The 18177-nt window shown below is 35.9% G+C and overlaps 1 protein-coding gene across 1 annotated transcript in view; it reads left to right on the top strand.

Annotated features, from left to right (window-relative positions):
• The window catches only part of LOC106674164 (tyrosine kinase receptor Cad96Ca), a 34217-nt gene extending 17280 nt beyond the window's left edge, over positions 1-16937 (top strand). Inside the window, exons 2-9 of the mRNA XM_014406731.2 lie at positions 14289-14542; positions 14599-15102; positions 15165-15296; positions 15455-15587; positions 15643-15798; positions 15858-16039; positions 16109-16248; positions 16324-16937. Of these exons, the coding sequence (XP_014262217.1) occupies positions 14289-14542; positions 14599-15102; positions 15165-15296; positions 15455-15587; positions 15643-15798; positions 15858-16039; positions 16109-16248; positions 16324-16690 (1868 nt within the window). The 3' untranslated portion in view covers positions 16691-16937. The remainder of the gene's footprint in view (positions 1-14288; positions 14543-14598; positions 15103-15164; positions 15297-15454; positions 15588-15642; positions 15799-15857; positions 16040-16108; positions 16249-16323) is intronic.
• The last annotated feature ends 1240 nt before the right edge of the window (positions 16938-18177 follow it).

Raw genomic sequence — 18177 nt, 5'->3', positions numbered from 1 at the left:
CCGCGACTACTTGTGATAAAGCTAAACGTGTCAGTCCAAAAAAGCGAAAATAGGCGGACCAGTTTGATCAAAAATAACCGAAGTACAAACTAGGATCAAACTGATGACAAATAACAATGTTATTGTGTTATTTATTGTGGAGATTTTCGGTTAAAAACTACCACGTCAAATTTTAATTAACTCTGTAAATCAATTAGTTGAATGAATTTTTACGAAGAATTGTGGTGAAATTTTACGGCTGGGATGCTTTTTTCGGAGGTTTTTTAGAGTTTCGATCATTACGGTCCGTTAATTCGCGCTGTTTTGTCTGTCAGGTGAGTTTTAACACTTCGACCGTCGGTTGGTCGAAACAGAACAACAACTTACGATAAAGCCAGACGTGTCAGACCAAAACAGCGAGGAGAGGCGGACCAGGTCGATCCGAAATATCCAAAGTGAAAAATAGAATCAAACTGCTAAGAAGTAATACCAATTTTGATGAATTTGAAATATTCTGTAAATTCTATTTTTGATTTAATATTGATGACGAATGGAAAACTAATCACGTCTCTCTGTTTATCTAAATCTACAAGCCGAGGGACGGAACAAACCAAGGGTTAGACTAAGTAAAGATTGACTTAACACAGAGAATAAAATGTAAAGATTTTTTTTCCGAATTCTTACAAATTTAAATAACGAACTGCAGAGTTTGTTTGTTCAATACTAATAAACGATTTAAAAACGAGGTCACTTAGAGACCTTCGAGGACCCGTTACAAGCCGCCTACGCCTTTCGTTTTCGTTTCGAACGGTTTTAAAAAAGGCCTGCATACAATTTTGGACTTCCTCCGCGCTCCGGGCGAAATTGCGTGGGAGTCGCGGAACGACAACCGCGACGAAATAGGGTCACATCTGCAGGGCAGAAAAGTAGGCAGGCGAAAGTAGTTTCGAAACGCTACTTGAACAAAATGAGCCTTCGAATGTAAATTACTGCCGGTGGAATGATTTAAAAAAAAAGTCCTTATTTTATTTTTCATTGTAGACATTTTTTATAAAAAACATCGGACAAGTAAGGTAGAAATTGTCCCAAATTGTACAAACTTATTTGGAAATTCACTAGTTATCGTGGTCCACTTGACCAATTAATATCTTTCAATTAATTAAGGTTTTTAGTTGAGATAAAAAAAATGGCAAAAAAGAGGGAAAATTCAAAGGTGAGGTTGAGATGGAAAATTAGTGTCCGAGGGGAGCGAAGTCACGATAGCTCAAGTGGCTAGAGCAGCGGCGTATTTAGCCGAAGGTCGTAGGTTCGAATCACGCTCGTGACACTGACTTTTTTATCTCAACTAAAAAAGTTTATTTATTGAAACGTATTTGGAAATTTTTCTTACCTCTTAATAAACTCATAGGTGTATCTGTAACTGTAAAGGTAGCTAAATTTTGGCCATGTTTCAAAGGTAATATTTACTCCATTTAGTCCACAGATTGGTGAAAAATCTGACTTAAAGCACACGTACAAAAGTAAAAATGACGAAATAAGGGAGTTGAGCGATACTATCGTGGAAATTAGAGAGTTGAAAAGGAATCTGGAATCCCGTTTATCGGCCTCGAGCCTCATTTTTATTTAATACATCATAGCTTGAGCCGTGCTTAAGTGAAAGCTCGGGAAAATGGATATGTTCTTTAAGATTAAAATCAACTTCGACAAGGTAGAAGGGCTTTGAAGTTTACTACAATCCAGATAGGATTAAAACGCCTGCGGTACTTAAAAGAACCTTTTAACCGCACACCGGACACCGTCATCATCATATCGACATCTCAAACTTCACTGCCAAGATACTATAATATAGTTCCCAATTTTTTGATATTAGTGAATTTTTGTACGAATTTCCGTCGTCCTCATTATGTATTCATGACACCTGTCACACAAATCTGACAAGGGAAGGACATAGGACCACAGATTTAAATTCAGTGATACGAAATTGCCGGGGAATAATTATTTTAATTCATTTGCATGTATTTTAAAGTGATTATATATCAATCGATAATATTAGGATAAGAGAGCAATAAAGATGTTAAGATCAATTAGATAAAAATCGCTAGTAAAGTAGGCCAAATAAATTTGTCAAAAATAATAAAAAATAAAACATTCGGATTCATTTTAGGCACCGTTTAAAGACATTAATAAGAAATTTTATAGAAAACATAAAATAGTCATTTTCGATTGGATAGCCGGGGGAGGCATTTATTTTTTATTTATTTATTTTGTTTTTTGCCCTCCGATGTCCGGACTTAAAAATTTAACATCCCTGGATTTTACCCATTCTCCACGATATTAGGACTGTCGAAAAGCTGGATTTTCCTTCTTTGAGCTTATGTCAACAATTTTAGCTTTTTGTGTCTTACAAGGGAGAAATAAATCTGTGAAATTAATAAAAACTCTTCAAACATTTATTTTATATCTCCTGTTTTAATTTATTTTAAATTAAAAATGAAATTTTTATCGTTTTAAAGTTATTGTTTTTTCAATTAATTAATCTTTATGTAATGTATTGGTTGAAATGAAAAAGTCAGTGTCACGAGCGGGATTCGAACCCTCGACCAACGGCTCAATATACCGCTGCTGTAACCACTTGAGCTATCGTGACGTCGATCCACTCGGACACCACTTCCCATCTCAACCTACCTTTCGAATTTTGAATTTTGAAAAATGCTAAAAAAGAGGGCCGATAGCTCAAGTGGTAGAGCAGGGGCGTATTGAACCGAAGGTCGTGGGTTCGAATCCCGCTCGTGACACTAACTTTTTCATTTCAACCAACACCTTACATAAATATTAATTAATTGAAAGAAGTTACTTGTCAATCCGACCACGAAACATAATAGAGTTATCGTTTTTATTGTGTTCGGGAGAAATAATGGAACGCATTTCAGAAGAGAAAATTTGAAAGAAAATAACATTTTTCCAAAAATTTGTATTCAGGGGTTTTTCGGGTGGGAAAATTGAGTATCAACTTTGTTTCTTGGTGTAAAAATATTTTAACCTTTCAATTTCTTCTACACCCAGAAAAGCACGGTAAAATATTCTTCTAAACCAAAAAGTTCTACCAAGAAACAAACTTGATATTCAAATTTTCCACCCTCAAAAACTCCAAAATTCAAACTTTTTGGATAATCAAAATATTTCTTTATCTCAAAATTTCCGCCTTACAAATTTTGAATTTGACAAAAATGAAAAATTTGCTACCACCGATATACCAGAAATCCAACAAGGGTTTAGAACCTAATACAGAACACAGCATGAAATTTGGCCACAGTAAATAAATTAAGATTCGAGGCGGTCAAAAGGTTTTTGTTGAATTCAAACTAATTTTTCTCAATTATAATTACATAAAAACGATGTTGACGAAAACTGAAAGAAGAGAAGTAAAGCTTTCTGCGGGTTGTAATAACTTTAATTTGAATAATAACAAGAGGAGTTATATTTTTTTTATTTTTTTTTATTGGAACACCGGACTTCGAACTGGAACAGAATTTCTGCAAGTGACAAAACACTATTTTTTGCCTTTTAGAAAAATGAACCCTTTCTTTTGATACAATAAAACTAGGGAAAACTTAACATATTTTTTTTTACTTATTAAGTTCAACAAGTTAAAAGTAAGCCATATCTATATTTATCACATATACATTCAACGTTTCAAAATTACTTCATATTTTATGTAATTGTCTCATTTAGTAAATGGGTCTTTTTTTGCGATTCGTAGACTCGTATATTTGGTATAAATCGATTTGTAATGCTCACGTCTTTTCTATTTCATTTTAAAAATGAAACTTTTTAACCAAGCGCAACATTAAAGAATTTAATTTTTACTTTACTACTTAAGCTTTATTCCTCTCGTGTACTGATTTTTTCCCAGGTATGATCTGGGTGGAAAAACAAATTCAGTTGTTATAGGCCAAAGTTTCAGCCTATTTTAAGGTCATCATTAGGAATAAACAATCATAAGATGTCCACAAATTGACATGAACAATTGATTTTTTTTATATCCAGACTAGACCGAGATCAAGATAATTCATGTCGACACTCGAACACTTTAAACAGAATTTTTGGGGCATCGGTGGCCGCGACGGTTAGGCGTTGACACGGCGCTCATCACTGTACGGTAAAGGTCCCGGGTTCGAATCCAGCGGCCCTGCATTCGTACCCGACATACTTACAAATTCACTTGTTTTCGTGGTCCGCTTGACCAATTAATATCTTTCAATTAATTAAAGTTTTAGTTGAGATAAAAAAGTTAATGTCACGAGCGGGATTCGAACCCACGACCTTCGGCTACTCGACCACCTGAGCTATCGTGATTTCACGTCGTGGGTTCGAATCCCGCTCGTGACATTGACTTTTTTTATCTCAACTAAAAACGTTAATTAATTGAAAGATACTTACAAATGTTTTTTGTTTTTGTTTTTTCAAAAACACCGGCAACCCGAGACCCCGAGGTTTGGTACAGCCTCTGCTGTTGCGAACCCTGGTTGAAAAAAGAAAAAAACAGAATTTTTGTTTGTTTGGAAAAGGTACTGGAAGGTAATGGAAAAAGAAATTCTTCCCATACTTTAGACCAGTTTAACGGTTATTTGTTATGTAAATTTATTTGAAAACTTAAGAAGGCAAAGTGCAATACGTGGGCATAAATAAGTGGGCAGTAAACATGTATTTATCAAACGATTAATTAACCAAGTAATAAAAATGATACTAAATATAAGCAAGAGTTATTCATTATGAATCTATACTTCTCAAAAAGAACGTTAAAGCGAAAAATTCTAAATCTCGAATGGTTTAGTAGGCAAATGGAGGCAGTAAGACCGATTTTTGGTCATGTTTGCTACTTCAACTGCATCAGCATACCGAGGAATGGTGAATTTTGGATCGAAGGTATTCAGCTCGTGTAATTGCTCTTTGGGCCGGTTCGTAGGAGCGACAATAGCTATTATTTTCACAATGGGGGGATTTAATGGTTTCCGCGCAGTGGCGTATGATAGCAAGTTGTTCATACCGCGATGATTCCGTCCTCTGATCAACTCGTAAAGCGAAACAACTTCCTGTCCTACATGACCCGGTGAACGGTTCAGAACGTATTTTTAATAAGAATAATTTTAGAAAGAAAATCCCATTGTGTAAAGTGACGATATAGCGAGACGATGCGGAGTCCAGTGCCAAAATACAAAAACCTCAATCGAGAATAATTAATTAAATGACAACAATGAACGTATTTACAGTGGTGGCGATACACAAAGGTTTAATTATCAATTTCAAGGAGATTACAAGCCTAAAGCTTTAAGGGACGCTTTGTGTGTGGCACGCAACATCGCAAATAATTCTGTATCATTAGACCGTAACTATAGCACAGAAGCGTGCAACATCGCTGGCCAGTTTTCAATGTTACATCAAAAATATTAACGGAACTGCATAACGGTTCTTTAGTTTCAAACATAAAGCACGACGATTTTTCTTATGTATAGATTTTCTTTCAATTTTTCCGCTGTAGGTTTACAAACTTCAAGAATTTAACACGCTTATTGACAAAACGGTATTGCAAACCTAGGAATGGATCACTAGTGACTGAAACAATAATTTTGATTGCACGTCTCTCTTGAAGATTAATAGCTCTTCTCTAGTTGGTGTCCGAGTGGATCGAGGTCACGATAGCTGAAGTAGTAGAGCAGCGGCGTATTTAGCCGAAGGTCGTGGGTTCGAATCCCGCTCGAGACACTAACTTTTTTTTCTCGACCAATACCTCACATAAAGATTAATTAATTGAAAGAAGTTACTTGGTCAATCTGACCTCGAAACATAATGGACTTATTGTTTTTATTATGTTCGGGAGAAAAAAAAATGGAACGCATTTCAGAAAAGGAAATTTTAAAGAAAATAACATTTTTCCAAAAATTTGATTCAGGACTTTTTCGGGGTGAGAAAAATCGAGTATCAACTTTGTTTCTTGGTATAAAAATATTTTAACCTACAACTTCGTCGCTCGGTCACAGATATTGTTTTTCAATTTCTTCTACACCCAGAAAAGCACGGTAAAATAAAAAGTAATTTGGTCATTAGACCACTAAATATAATGTATTTATATTATAATGTGTGGTCTTTAGTGACTGTTACTTATGATTATTTGGAGGTCGTGAGATGCGGTCTGGTATGACGTAGGTTTTAGAAAAACGTTTTCTTTATCGTGCCAACGTTTCGACCTTTATTGAGATCATCTTCAGGGCTCAAAGTGTTTGTTTTCCATCATTCTTGCCTGTCGTGTTGAGAGTGCCCCACAACAGACAAGAATGACACATCTACACGGAACACAAACACTTTGAGCCCTGAAGATGATCTCAATAAAGGTCGAAACGTTGGCACGATAACCTACGACACACCAGACCGCATATCATGACAACCGTATAATTATATTATAATGTTTGCCCGTTAACTCCTTAAAATTTTAGATGTAAAATTAATTGGTTCTATCGTACCATGTTCTGTTATATAACTCCATGAGGTAGGACTATTGTGCTCCTATAGCAAACTATCATGTTTCAAGCACGATCTGCAGTTTATTATGCTAAGTTGTTGCATGTCTGAAAGAAGCCACTTCTTACATATACTACACATACTTTACATATTTTCAAAGAAGCATCTAGTAAAAATAAAACACAACCGGCAAAGACGAGTGAATCCGCGTCTGTATGAAATGCTTTCTTAGGGAAATTCCCAGATATCCCAACTCAGCAGAAACGCATTTGGAGAAAGTTAACTTGCTCTGATTATTATCGGCTGGTTTGTAATAAAAACGACACACGTGGAAAGTAGAACTGTAAACACGATTTGCATCGAGGCGTGTGATCCATTTTGCGAATAAACAACCTAGTAAAATATCGAAAAAATCGAAAACAATGCTGCTACCTTTCACCGAAATCTTGCTGCGATACGAAAGTGAATTTTAACTAATTAAGAAATTAAACAACAGGCGGGCTAATAAGATTTTCCCAAAAGTTAAATCTGTTAAGAAACTTAATGGGTGTTTCCAGTTTAAAATTTTCTGATCTTTAGTAAAAAAAACTCAAGATTGATTAAGAATAATAGAGAAAAAAAATCAAAATATAGTAAATAAGTAGGAGAATGTAACTGGTCATTTTTTTCATATGTCGTTTCAACAAATTTTAATAATAGTAGTACTTTTGGATAAATTTATTTGAACCATACTGGTGATTTTTATTTAAATAAAAGGTTAAACCTTATAAATAAATTAATATTTATGAAAGGTATTGGTTGAGATAGAAAAGCGAGTGCCACGAGCGGGATTCGAACCCACGATCTTCGGCTAGATAAGCCGCTACTCAACCACCTGAGCTATCATGACTTCGATCCACTCGGACACTAACTTCCCATCTCAACCTACCTTTCAAATTTTCTCTCCTTTTTGCCATTTTTCAAATATATAAATAAATAGGAAAATTTTGGGATGACATCATGGGGTGTGTTGGACGTGGTTATTTCTAATTACAGTGGGCGCCGCCAGGTTCAGTCGCCTATAAGACTCAGAATCGCCAGAAACAGTCCGGATGTATCCGAATACATTGAGAAAAAAACTCGGTTATAAAACACCACTTCGGATATAAGACTCAGTCACCGTCACTTCATCTTCAAATTCGACTTTGAAGGCTAACGACCTCGACAAGAAAATTAACCTTCTCGAGGCTTTACACCTGGCCAACGAAGTGTGGAATAACTTTAGTGATGTGACCATTCGAAACTTTCGGCACGGAGGTTTTGTCAAAACTGATGAAGAGCTAGAGAAGGAGGAAGATAGCTGCCCTATTGAGACGCCAGAAGACCGCCCGAAGGAACTACGAGGATTGGATAGATATCGCCCACAATCTTCAAACCGCTGAAGCGTATTCTTAGGACCAAATCTGCCAGTCCGTCATGAACGAAGCCATCAGCACATCGGATGCTAGAAACGATGATGATCTTGACGAGGAGAGATGAAGTCGAAGTTCCACCTTCAAACTCAGAGGTTATAAGGCTCTAGGACTGTTGAGGTGAGCTGTCCAGCACTACTATTCTTGGTAAAACTACTGCCACACCTCTTCTCTATCTTCTTAGCTATGCCCATGCAAAATAATTTTGTAAATAAAAATTACTAATCAAGAAAGGACTGAACTTTCCCATAGCTTTAGCTCCTTAGCTTCAAGCTGGTCTTCGAAGTCCAGAGGTGACATGAGGTGAACCTGTCGTTAATATCAGGTGTGTGGGAACTCTCAACACGACAAACAAGAATAACACATCTACAAGAAAACAAACACTTCGAGCCCTGAAGATGATCTCAATAAAGATCGAAACGTTGGCATGATAAAGAAAACGTTTTCTAAAACCTACGTCACATCAGACCGTACGTCACGATCTCCAAATAATCATTGGCTAACCGTCACTAAACACCACACACGTTAATATCAGGACAAAACTAGCAGGCAAACTTGTAGACTGAGGTAAAGCACGCACACTCAAAGACCCAGGACCACTGCTTAGTACCCCAAACCGTAAACGAAATACCAGCAATACAGTATTGAAATTGGCATTGTATATCCTGCCTATCTTAGTTCAGAATAGAAGAAAACAGCGAAATATATTATAAGTTGTTTTGAAGCCTAATAAAGAGAAGGTTTCTATTTATGGACAAAGAAAAGCTCAAAGGAGCAAAGATCATTTTTTAAAGGAGTACAGTAATCCTATCCGATGGAGATCTATACCAGACTAATGTATAATAAAACTAATTAATTTAAGTAATTTAGTCGTTACCGATTATTTTGGTCTTCCTATTTTTTGCCTGAGGTCCATGTAATACAATTCTTCAAATAGAAATTAATGTTCAAAAATTAATGTCCTGATTGCTGCACGATTTTCTGATAACCTGGGGATATTGTCGTACTTTTAGCTCCAAGCTGTCTGAAATTTCGATGCCTAGAAGTGAAATCTAAAGAAATGAATCTGACGTCGACCAGGGCATGAAGTAATGAAATAGCAGACAAACTTAAAGAATAAGGTACAGCAGTCACAGCCATGGAACAAGATCCTCACCACCAACAAGTGGCGCAGAATAGGCCAGTCTAGTTCTGCCAAAATTGCAAAAGCTGCAAAGGAGAACTTGTAAAGGAAAGTTCAATCCAACCAACATAGCCGCGTAAAACCAAATACTGATACCTATAGCCCATAAACAGAGGAGCACAACAGCACCTGATAGATGCCGTGTAAAAGGCTCTTCAGCCGCCTCAGTTTAGACATCTAGACCACCACAATATGATGAAAGTTTACTAAGCCAAATTGAGAAAAATAAAATGTCACAGTTAACCGAAATGCCAGGTATACAGTTTAATAAATATTTCGAATAGAGGAAAAATGTATCTTGAGTAGTCATTGAAGAAGTCATCGACTTCTTCACCGACTACAGCCAAGGTAGTGTGGTAACTTCTCTTGCCAAGAAAGGATGTTATTCATCTTACTGCCACTTTAGGAAGACAAAAACAAATAATAAGAAACTAACGATGCGGCATCTAGGGTACTTTCCATTGTATGGACAGAAAGTAGGACCAATCCACAATAGATTTAGGTAGTAGAGTAGAGGGTCTGTAAATCACCGGAATTAATTGAAAAAAAAAATATTTAAAAAAGTGTATTTCTAATTCGAGATGGAAGCTACATCATTCAAATCCCCCAGCTTTCTCCGTCGGGAAAAGCATGAAAATTGTCAATTGGTAGGAAAATAATTTCGATCGAGGACTTTTCCAGGTCGCACGCGTTGTAAACGATTTCTTCGCGCATCCTTTCGTGTCCCAATGACGGACTTTCGCCAATGACGTCAATGTTCCCGGAACAGTAGTTTTCCCACGAGAGACACGTCGTCCTTGAGGTACAAACAACATCCCACCAGGTCCAGGGACTACGTGCTTTTCGACATTCTTCCTGCACTGAAATCCGATCGTTCTAAGAAAAACTTTTCCCCAAGGCGGCTCGGCCGTACAACTTCCCTGACGGTAGTAATAATTATCCATCCTTAAGATTTTCTTAACCAATCGTTGTTTGAAATTTACCTAGAAGAAGATCCTTCAAAAGGGCACACAAAATCAATCACTTTTGTCAATGAGAAAAGAAATCTTTTCCTCAGGTCTGCTAGCTTTTTTGGCTTTTCTTGTCACGACTGATTCTATTCAAATCGAATAGCAAGAGTTCACAGGCGGATTGAGAAGAGCGTGTTTCATCATACAACAATAAGATAAAAGTGAATGTTCGCTTTCACCTTGTTTTCACTGATTAACAGCCTTTAATGAACCACTTCCTCATTTTGAACACATCCTATTTCTAATATGAATAGAAAAGTATTATTATATTTTTCAAATTTACGGTCCGGTTGGTGCAAAATATTAAAAAATTTAATCAAGAAGAGAGAATATAATTGTATAAGAAACTTTCGGTTTAGTTTCATAGACCTGGATTGCCCAATGTGGCTGATAGTCTGGAAGTCCCAGCCAACTCATTTCCTGGATCTTAGCGGGCTTTGACATCTGGCATAAAGGATTTTTTTATAAACTTGGTATGATAAAATGTCACGATATTCACAACAAAATGTGAACCATTCACCACAAAGAAAACATTTATAATAAAATGCTGGATTGTATGCTTCCATCACCAAGAAAACAGGAGTTTCTCAAGGTTGTGTACTTGGGCCGACCTTTTTCAATTTGCACGCTATACAGAGGGTCTTTGTTAGATGGCCCGGCTGAATTTCTCTTGAAGCAATGGCGCTACCCAAACAACAAAACGTATGTTTAATATTTTTTATCTTTGTTTTGGAGAAAAATTATACTGGGTCCTCAGGCCCATTTCAACTTCATAATTTCAAAGACGACCCTATAAGCCCTGACATAACATTTTAAAGGATCTTTACGCTGAAAAGAACGGTACAATCTGATTTTAAATTAGTCAAAATGTGACAAAGTTATGGCAAAAAGAAACCGGCGGCGTAATTTCTGAATATTGGGCTGAATATTTTACCGTATTAATGTGTGGTGATTAGTGACCGTTAGTCTATGATTATTCGGAAATTGTGAGAAGCGGTCTGGTGTGACGTAGGTTTCAGAAAAACATTTTCTTTATCGTGCCAACGTTTCGATCTTTATTGAGATCATCTTCAGAGCCTGGGATTTACAAACATTGTTTACATTTAACAAATACATGTAGGATGTGGAAAAAAGGGAATTTATACATTGCAAAAAAAATATTTTTTATATTCAATCAAAGTATTTACACTCACTCAAATAGAGTAGAAATACTTTGATTGAATATAAAAAAAATTTTTTTTTTTGCATTGTATAAATTCTCTATAAAGAAAATGTTTTTCTGAAACTTACGTCACACCAGACCGCATCTCACGATTTCCGAATAATCATTTTACTGTATGTTCGCGAAAATCCGAATTCCTCTCTCCAAAATGTTGGAGGGTTAGAATTTTCAAAAATAAAATTAGAGATGTACTGCGGACTTACAATTTTAAGTCGTATCGATCTGGTCTTGTCCAGCGACTTCGGACTCTGATTATGACAGGGGTGATTACTTGCAAAAATTTTGATTTAGGAGGCTGAAGAAAACGTTCTTCCATACATCCTGTGGACAGATGAATCCTGGTTCACCTCTAATGGCATACTAACTAAACCGTTGGAATTTTCGAACGTGAGCAGAAGAAAATCCGAGAATTTCGTATTCTTGTCATCAGATGGTTCATAGTATCAAGGTTTGGCTTCTCGGAAATTAATTAATTGAGCCTTATTTGTACGAAAATAATTTAATTGGTGCTCAGTTACTCAAGTTATTGAGGGTGGTTCTGCAACAATGGCAAAGAATGATTCTCCAGCTTGATGGATACCCCTTAACCAATTTCTTGAGACATTTGAATCGTCACTTCCGGGATAGGTGGATAGAACCTCATGGTCACCGAATTTAACTCCACTTGGCTTTTTTCTGTGGGGCCATTTTAAAAAGCATCCTATCATAACCCAGCAACCTCAGTTGAAAAACTGCGGCAAAGGACGATACTTGTCAATCCATCTCCCCAGACTCTATTTCACATCAGCCTACTGAAAATACAGGCATATAAAACATCTAATACCTTGTTTTTTTAACCCATCCACTACACTGCCATACCTAAACCGGCAGACCACGGCAACTAGTTCCTACGATAAGCAAAATTATGGGGTCTTACTATACTTAACAGATTCTTTCGACCTTAACCTAAAAGGTCAGGCCCCAAGAAGGGTCCGAAGAGTCAGCCAACATGGCTTTTCATCGTGGCTCTTGAACAGAATGTAAACTAACCTAAGGAAGGCAGGGAAATATTTTTGTTATTAATAATTTACCCAATGTAATAGGTCTCCCTCTTGCTGGTTAATCCTTTTGAATTTATTTTCAACTCATTGAACTCATTGCCACCTTACTCTGAAACAACGATCTGTTAGATAGTATTTTAGGATTTGGTAATAAGTGGGTAGGAACGGTTTTTCTTTCTTTAGAAGACCAGCCCTTAAATCTCAAATCGAAATAACTTAATGCCCTTAACTTAAATCAATTTAGAATTGTAAATTTAAAAGCACCCAAATTCCAAATGCATTTATTTTTTTATATAATGATAAGGCATAAACAAACTAGCAAAAAAAAGTTTTCAAGTGTGATTAATATGAAAAATAAAACCTTGGAACTTCTTTAGAATTTATGTTCCTTTAGCTTTATTGCTAATCGGAGTAATTATTATGGAAACATGATGAACAACTCTTTTATAATTCTTAATTTATTCGCCTTCTTTCCATCCGAGCTTAATAACAAAATGGAGCCTCTTTCAGTCTATTATGAGCCTATTGAAAAAAAAATTATTCCCCCCTCCAAAAAAATTCCTGCATTTCTCACTATATAATTAACTAGAGAACGAGGTGGAATGAGAAATCTCTTGGATAAATCGGCCTTGGGCTCAGATTTGGACTGTCCTTAACCCAATTGGGCCAATTGGATCGAATCCTTCTATCATCCAACAGAATTTTTGAGTAACGGTAGAATCCCATTATGATTGAAATTTTGCATCAGGATAGTTCCAGTGCCACATGACCAAAATAAGAAACAATTAACTAAAGGTTAATAAAATATTAAAACTCTTGGGGCTGAACTTAAAAACGCACTTAGACCATTCATTTTTCTTGATAGATATCTTTTCTTAATTGATCTAAAAAAAAGTAATAAATAATAAATTGTCGGTCATCTGTACCGAAAAGTTGAGCCTGTTAATTTATATACTAAGACTTCACTTCATGACATCCTGGCTCGTGGAGGAATTACTTTTATAGTTTTTAGACAGCTTTTAAGACAGAAAATGTATAACATCGTCAAAATGTGTTGTTAAAATTAATCGTCATAAGTCATAGAGAAAGAAATGATTTTGATACCTTTAATCATTGAATTTTCTCATGGGAAGTATATATTTGAAAAGTGGCCGAGTTTAGAGTTGATATCAACAAAATTTTGTTACAATCAGAAGTTAAAACATAAAAAATAAATCCATCGCAAGAAATAAAAATAGTAACCAATGGGTAAAAAATTTGTTTCACCATTAAATCCTCTAAAACAATGTCAGTTTCTTTTTTTTTAACTAAAAAAAAAAAAACGAACATGAAAAACTTGAAATATTCTTTTGTGAAAGTCAAATTTGTCAGAGACATATGTGTGAATGTATTTATTTGCACGACTGTATTATAGAAGTTAGTCAATTTTAGGCTAGATTATATTTTGCCTTACTGTCAAAGTTGGAACTTAATCTCATTAGTTGGAAGCTACAATTCCCTGGGCATCTGGCTTAAGGGAGGTACAAGCAACCTACCCGCATAACAGGGAGGTGAACTCCCTTGACGTAGACCCTAGGGTCAGCATTTCGAGGAGTGGCAACCCTTCGGGGTGAAAGCCAGAATATTGCAACTGGAACTCAATTATTAAACTTAAAATAAAAATTGCACATAGTTTTGTCCATTAGTGCTGCCAAATCTGAAAAAATTGAGATCTGCCTTAACACAAACAATAGGGGGGTCATCAGATAGCTTCAAACCTTAATATATTATAAAATAATATTCATAAGTCCAATTCAGCAAAAATAAATAATAAATTACTAAATATAATAAGTTTAGTTCATAAGCCATAGAGATATTAAGAAAATTAAAAGAATATTTATACTTCAGGTGGATGGAGTCAAATGTTTGACAATGCCCCTCCTGTCCTGACCGTTGACAGAAAATGGGTAATACCCGACACCGAACCAGTAGGTACGGTGGTAACAAAGGCCAAAGCATCGGATTCAGATGGTGAACCATTAGAATACGGCATTGAATCCCACATAAGCTTCAATGTCAACTTCTCAACACCAAAAACAATCCCGTTTCGCATAGACAGCAGAACCGGTGTGGTTTACACCAATGAAAGCCTAGCAGGAAGGGTAAGGTAATTAATTCACCCCACATTGATTTGTCCAATTAACTTGTTCTGTTTCAGGGAGGAGAGGATCTTTATTTATACGTGACTGTAAATGATGGAAAACTCACGACAAAAGTGGCTATTTGGGTTTCAATAGTAGACAGCAAGAATCCAGGCTCTGGAGGTTCAGAAGACCTACCGCATGGACAAGTGCCACTGCAGTTGAGACCTGGAGGGTTGCCTCCAAGACTGCCGCCTCCACGGACTGTACTTCGGCCTCATGTACCCCAGACTCCACATCCGCCACCAATTGATGCCATAAAAATTACAGACCCTCCTTCCTCCTTTGAACCATATACAACTGAGACATCTAAATCGGTCAAGCCCGTAACTCAACCTACTCCGTCTTCGTCAACAACTTTACCCCCTGTGGTTCCTTCTCGTCCAAATATGACCGACATAGCCATTACCGTTGTGCCTGTCGCCATGGTGTCCATCGCATCTGCCTTGCTGGTAATCGCTGCTTTCCTCTTTAGGAAACGCATGTGCTCCTCAAAGAAGAAAAAGACTAAAGAAGACATGGTAATTATACTTCTACTTTTCAAAATTTTAAATTATTTTCTTTTATGTTTGTTTTTTTCTAGAAAAAGAAGTCTTCAACAAATACTACTACTGGGGAAGACCCGATTGTGATGCAGCAGTGGCGTGGGCCTAGAGCTTTCAGCAACAGGTATACTGCATGGGATACAGACTTATCTTCTCCCATTCCACAACAGGTTTGTTCATTTTAATATTCAAAATTCAAACCCTATTTGATATTAAAATTAGAATTATTTTGAACACCTACATGAGTTAATGCAGGATGCAGATTAGTTCAATTCCACATTGAGCAGAAGAAATTTAGTTTTGTTAATTATTCTTTAATTATAAACAGGATGCTCCTTCAACACCTCCTATAAAGGTTCCTGATAGATGGGAGTATCCTCGACACCATTTGAAAGTATTCAGCATTCTCGGTGAAGGATGTTTCGGTCAGGTCTGGAAGTGCGAAGCAAGAGACATCAATGGTAATGATTTTGTTCCAAAATACAACATTGTGGTTTAACTGTCCATCCATTTCAGGTGTGGATGAAGGCCCGAAAATTGTCGCAGTCAAAACGTTAAAAGAGAATGCGGGCGAGAGAGAAAGAAGCGATCTTCTTTCCGAACTGATGGTGATGAAAATGCTTGAACCACATCCGAATGTCGTCCGGCTACTCGGATGTTGTACTGATAAAGGTACCATCATCATATTAGCTTTTAAAAAAATAGGTATGAACAAATTAAAAATTTCGCAGATCCGATATTTGTCATTATGGAATATGTGGCTAATGGTAAACTCCAGACATACCTCAGAAACTCCAGGGCAACTCGCAGCTATGATAACATACACGGCAAGAGCAACTCACTGACATCTCGCCACCTAACATCTTTTTGTTATCAAATAGCTCGTGGCATGGAATATCTAACTAGCCGAGGGGTAAACTATACTACTTATTGTTAGAATTTATTTTTGATTTATGCATTTTAATTTTAATTTTGTTTTTAGATAATTCATAGAGATTTGGCAGCAAGAAATATCCTAGTCAGTGCCGATCATACATGTAAAGTTGCAGATTTTGGCTTCGCTCGGGATGTAGTAGCGAGTCATGTGTACGAAAGAAAATCAGAGGGACGGCTCCCTATAAGGTAATGTTTTTTTTTATTTTATTTGTTATATTAAATATATGCTGATTATATTTTTTATTTTTTTGTTCTGTATAGATGGATGGCTCCTGAATCACTATATGACAATGTCTTCTCTGTTAAATCTGACGCTTGGTCATTTGGTGTTCTCATTTGGGAAATAGTAACTCTCGGATCGACACCGTATCCTGGTCTTTCTGCACTGGGTGTCATGAAACGTGTCAAAGAGGGTTATAGGCTTGAAAAGCCCGAACACTGCCGACGTGAACTTTACAACATAATGTACTACTGCTGGGACAAAGATCCAGAAGCAAGGCCTGACTTCAAAGAACTCGTCGACCTCCTCGACCAGCTTCTTCTGTCCGAAACCGACTACATCGAACTCCAACGTTTCCCAGACCACTCATACTACAACATAGCGTCCCTTTCAGGGGAAAAGGTGTAAATAATTTCTTCCCGGTGTAAATACATAAATGTAAAATATGTGTGAATATCAAAAGAAAAGAAAAAAAGGGAAAACGCCTGTTTCTGTTTTTGTTTAATGTTTTACCTGTGATTTATGTTATCTAGTAACATATTCTGTACCTTTTTTCTTTGTTAAATAACACAAATATATCATAACAAGTTAAACCTCTCTAATGAATTATAAAAAAAATATTTGATTTAGTATGAGCATGTTAATTTTTCTTTGTAAATATGTAATATACATACATTTTTAAGTTGTTTTATACATAAATATAATTTTTCTTAACTTTCCGTTTGAATTCTATTTATAATTCATAAACCCATCGATGCTAATCAAAGATTGATTTCCAAACAACTAAGATAATATTTGCAAATGGTTTATTTTTCAATGAAAAAGTCATGTAATAAAACAAACAAAAAATTCTGTGCAATATTTTTTTTGCCATATCTGTAACCTTACGGAAAATCTGACAATTCATGGTCAAAATCTCTCTTGAAATAGCTCTAGTTTATTAAAAAAACCTCTAAGATGTACTGCATCATTAAATATCATCACTAAGCCATTTCCTTTGATCTCTTAGTTTTAGCCACTTCAATATGGGTAAAGAGATGACAAAAAAATATATAGACCAAAACACACCGAACAACAACAAATGTCAAATCAGCTTGATTAAATAGACCAGAATATTCTAAAGCGTATAGAAACGTTTAAATGATGCAAAGTGTGAAAATTCAGAATCATTTTTCTGGCAAAATTGCTAGCAATAAAAAATATGCATTGAATTAAGTAGAATAATCAGATAACAAGGCAGCTGTAAAGGCTCATAAATTCAATCAACAGTCAACTCATTAGTGTGTCAAAAATAGGAATAATCATAGCCTGGATGGGAAAAAAAAATTCAATTGTTGCAGTAACATGATTATTGCCTTAATAGGTCAAACTTAGGCAGATACAACTGAATATGTTTGTTCAACCAGACCATACTGACAACCAATTTATTCACATGTAAAAAAAGGTCAAAACTGTCAACTGTTATCGATAGATTATGTATATTATCTCATCTGTTTCTTTGAAATCAGCCAAATAAAAAGAAGAGAACAAAAGCAAAAAAAGGACAAATGTAAAAAGAACTGAAATTGGCAAATTTGCTTTTGCAGTTGGCTTTTGACAAACTATACGATTCGCCCCTTTTAAGCCATTTTTCACTGCATTAGATATTTTGTGTAAACAATATGATCTATACATTTGGAATTGGCTGAATAATCAATACACAACAAAAGAAACTTACAATAAATGCAAAACGATCTGAAATTGACAAATCTGCAATAGCCAATAGCTGCACGATTTTAACAATTTTTTACTTATTAAATTTTTTATCTATATTATATGATCTATACTTTTGGCATGGGCTGAATAAACAGTACATAACAATAGAAACAAAAAATGAATGGAAAAAGGAAGTAAAT

The sequence above is a fragment of the Cimex lectularius genome, unplaced genomic scaffold (assembly GCF_000648675.2).
Source record: "Cimex lectularius strain Harlan isolate CLEC.00 unplaced genomic scaffold, Clec_2.1 scaffold210, whole genome shotgun sequence".
Classification (NCBI taxonomy): domain Eukaryota; kingdom Metazoa; phylum Arthropoda; class Insecta; order Hemiptera; family Cimicidae; genus Cimex; species Cimex lectularius.
The sequence above is the reverse complement of the archived record's forward strand: the minus strand, read 5'-3'. Positions and strand labels throughout refer to the sequence as shown.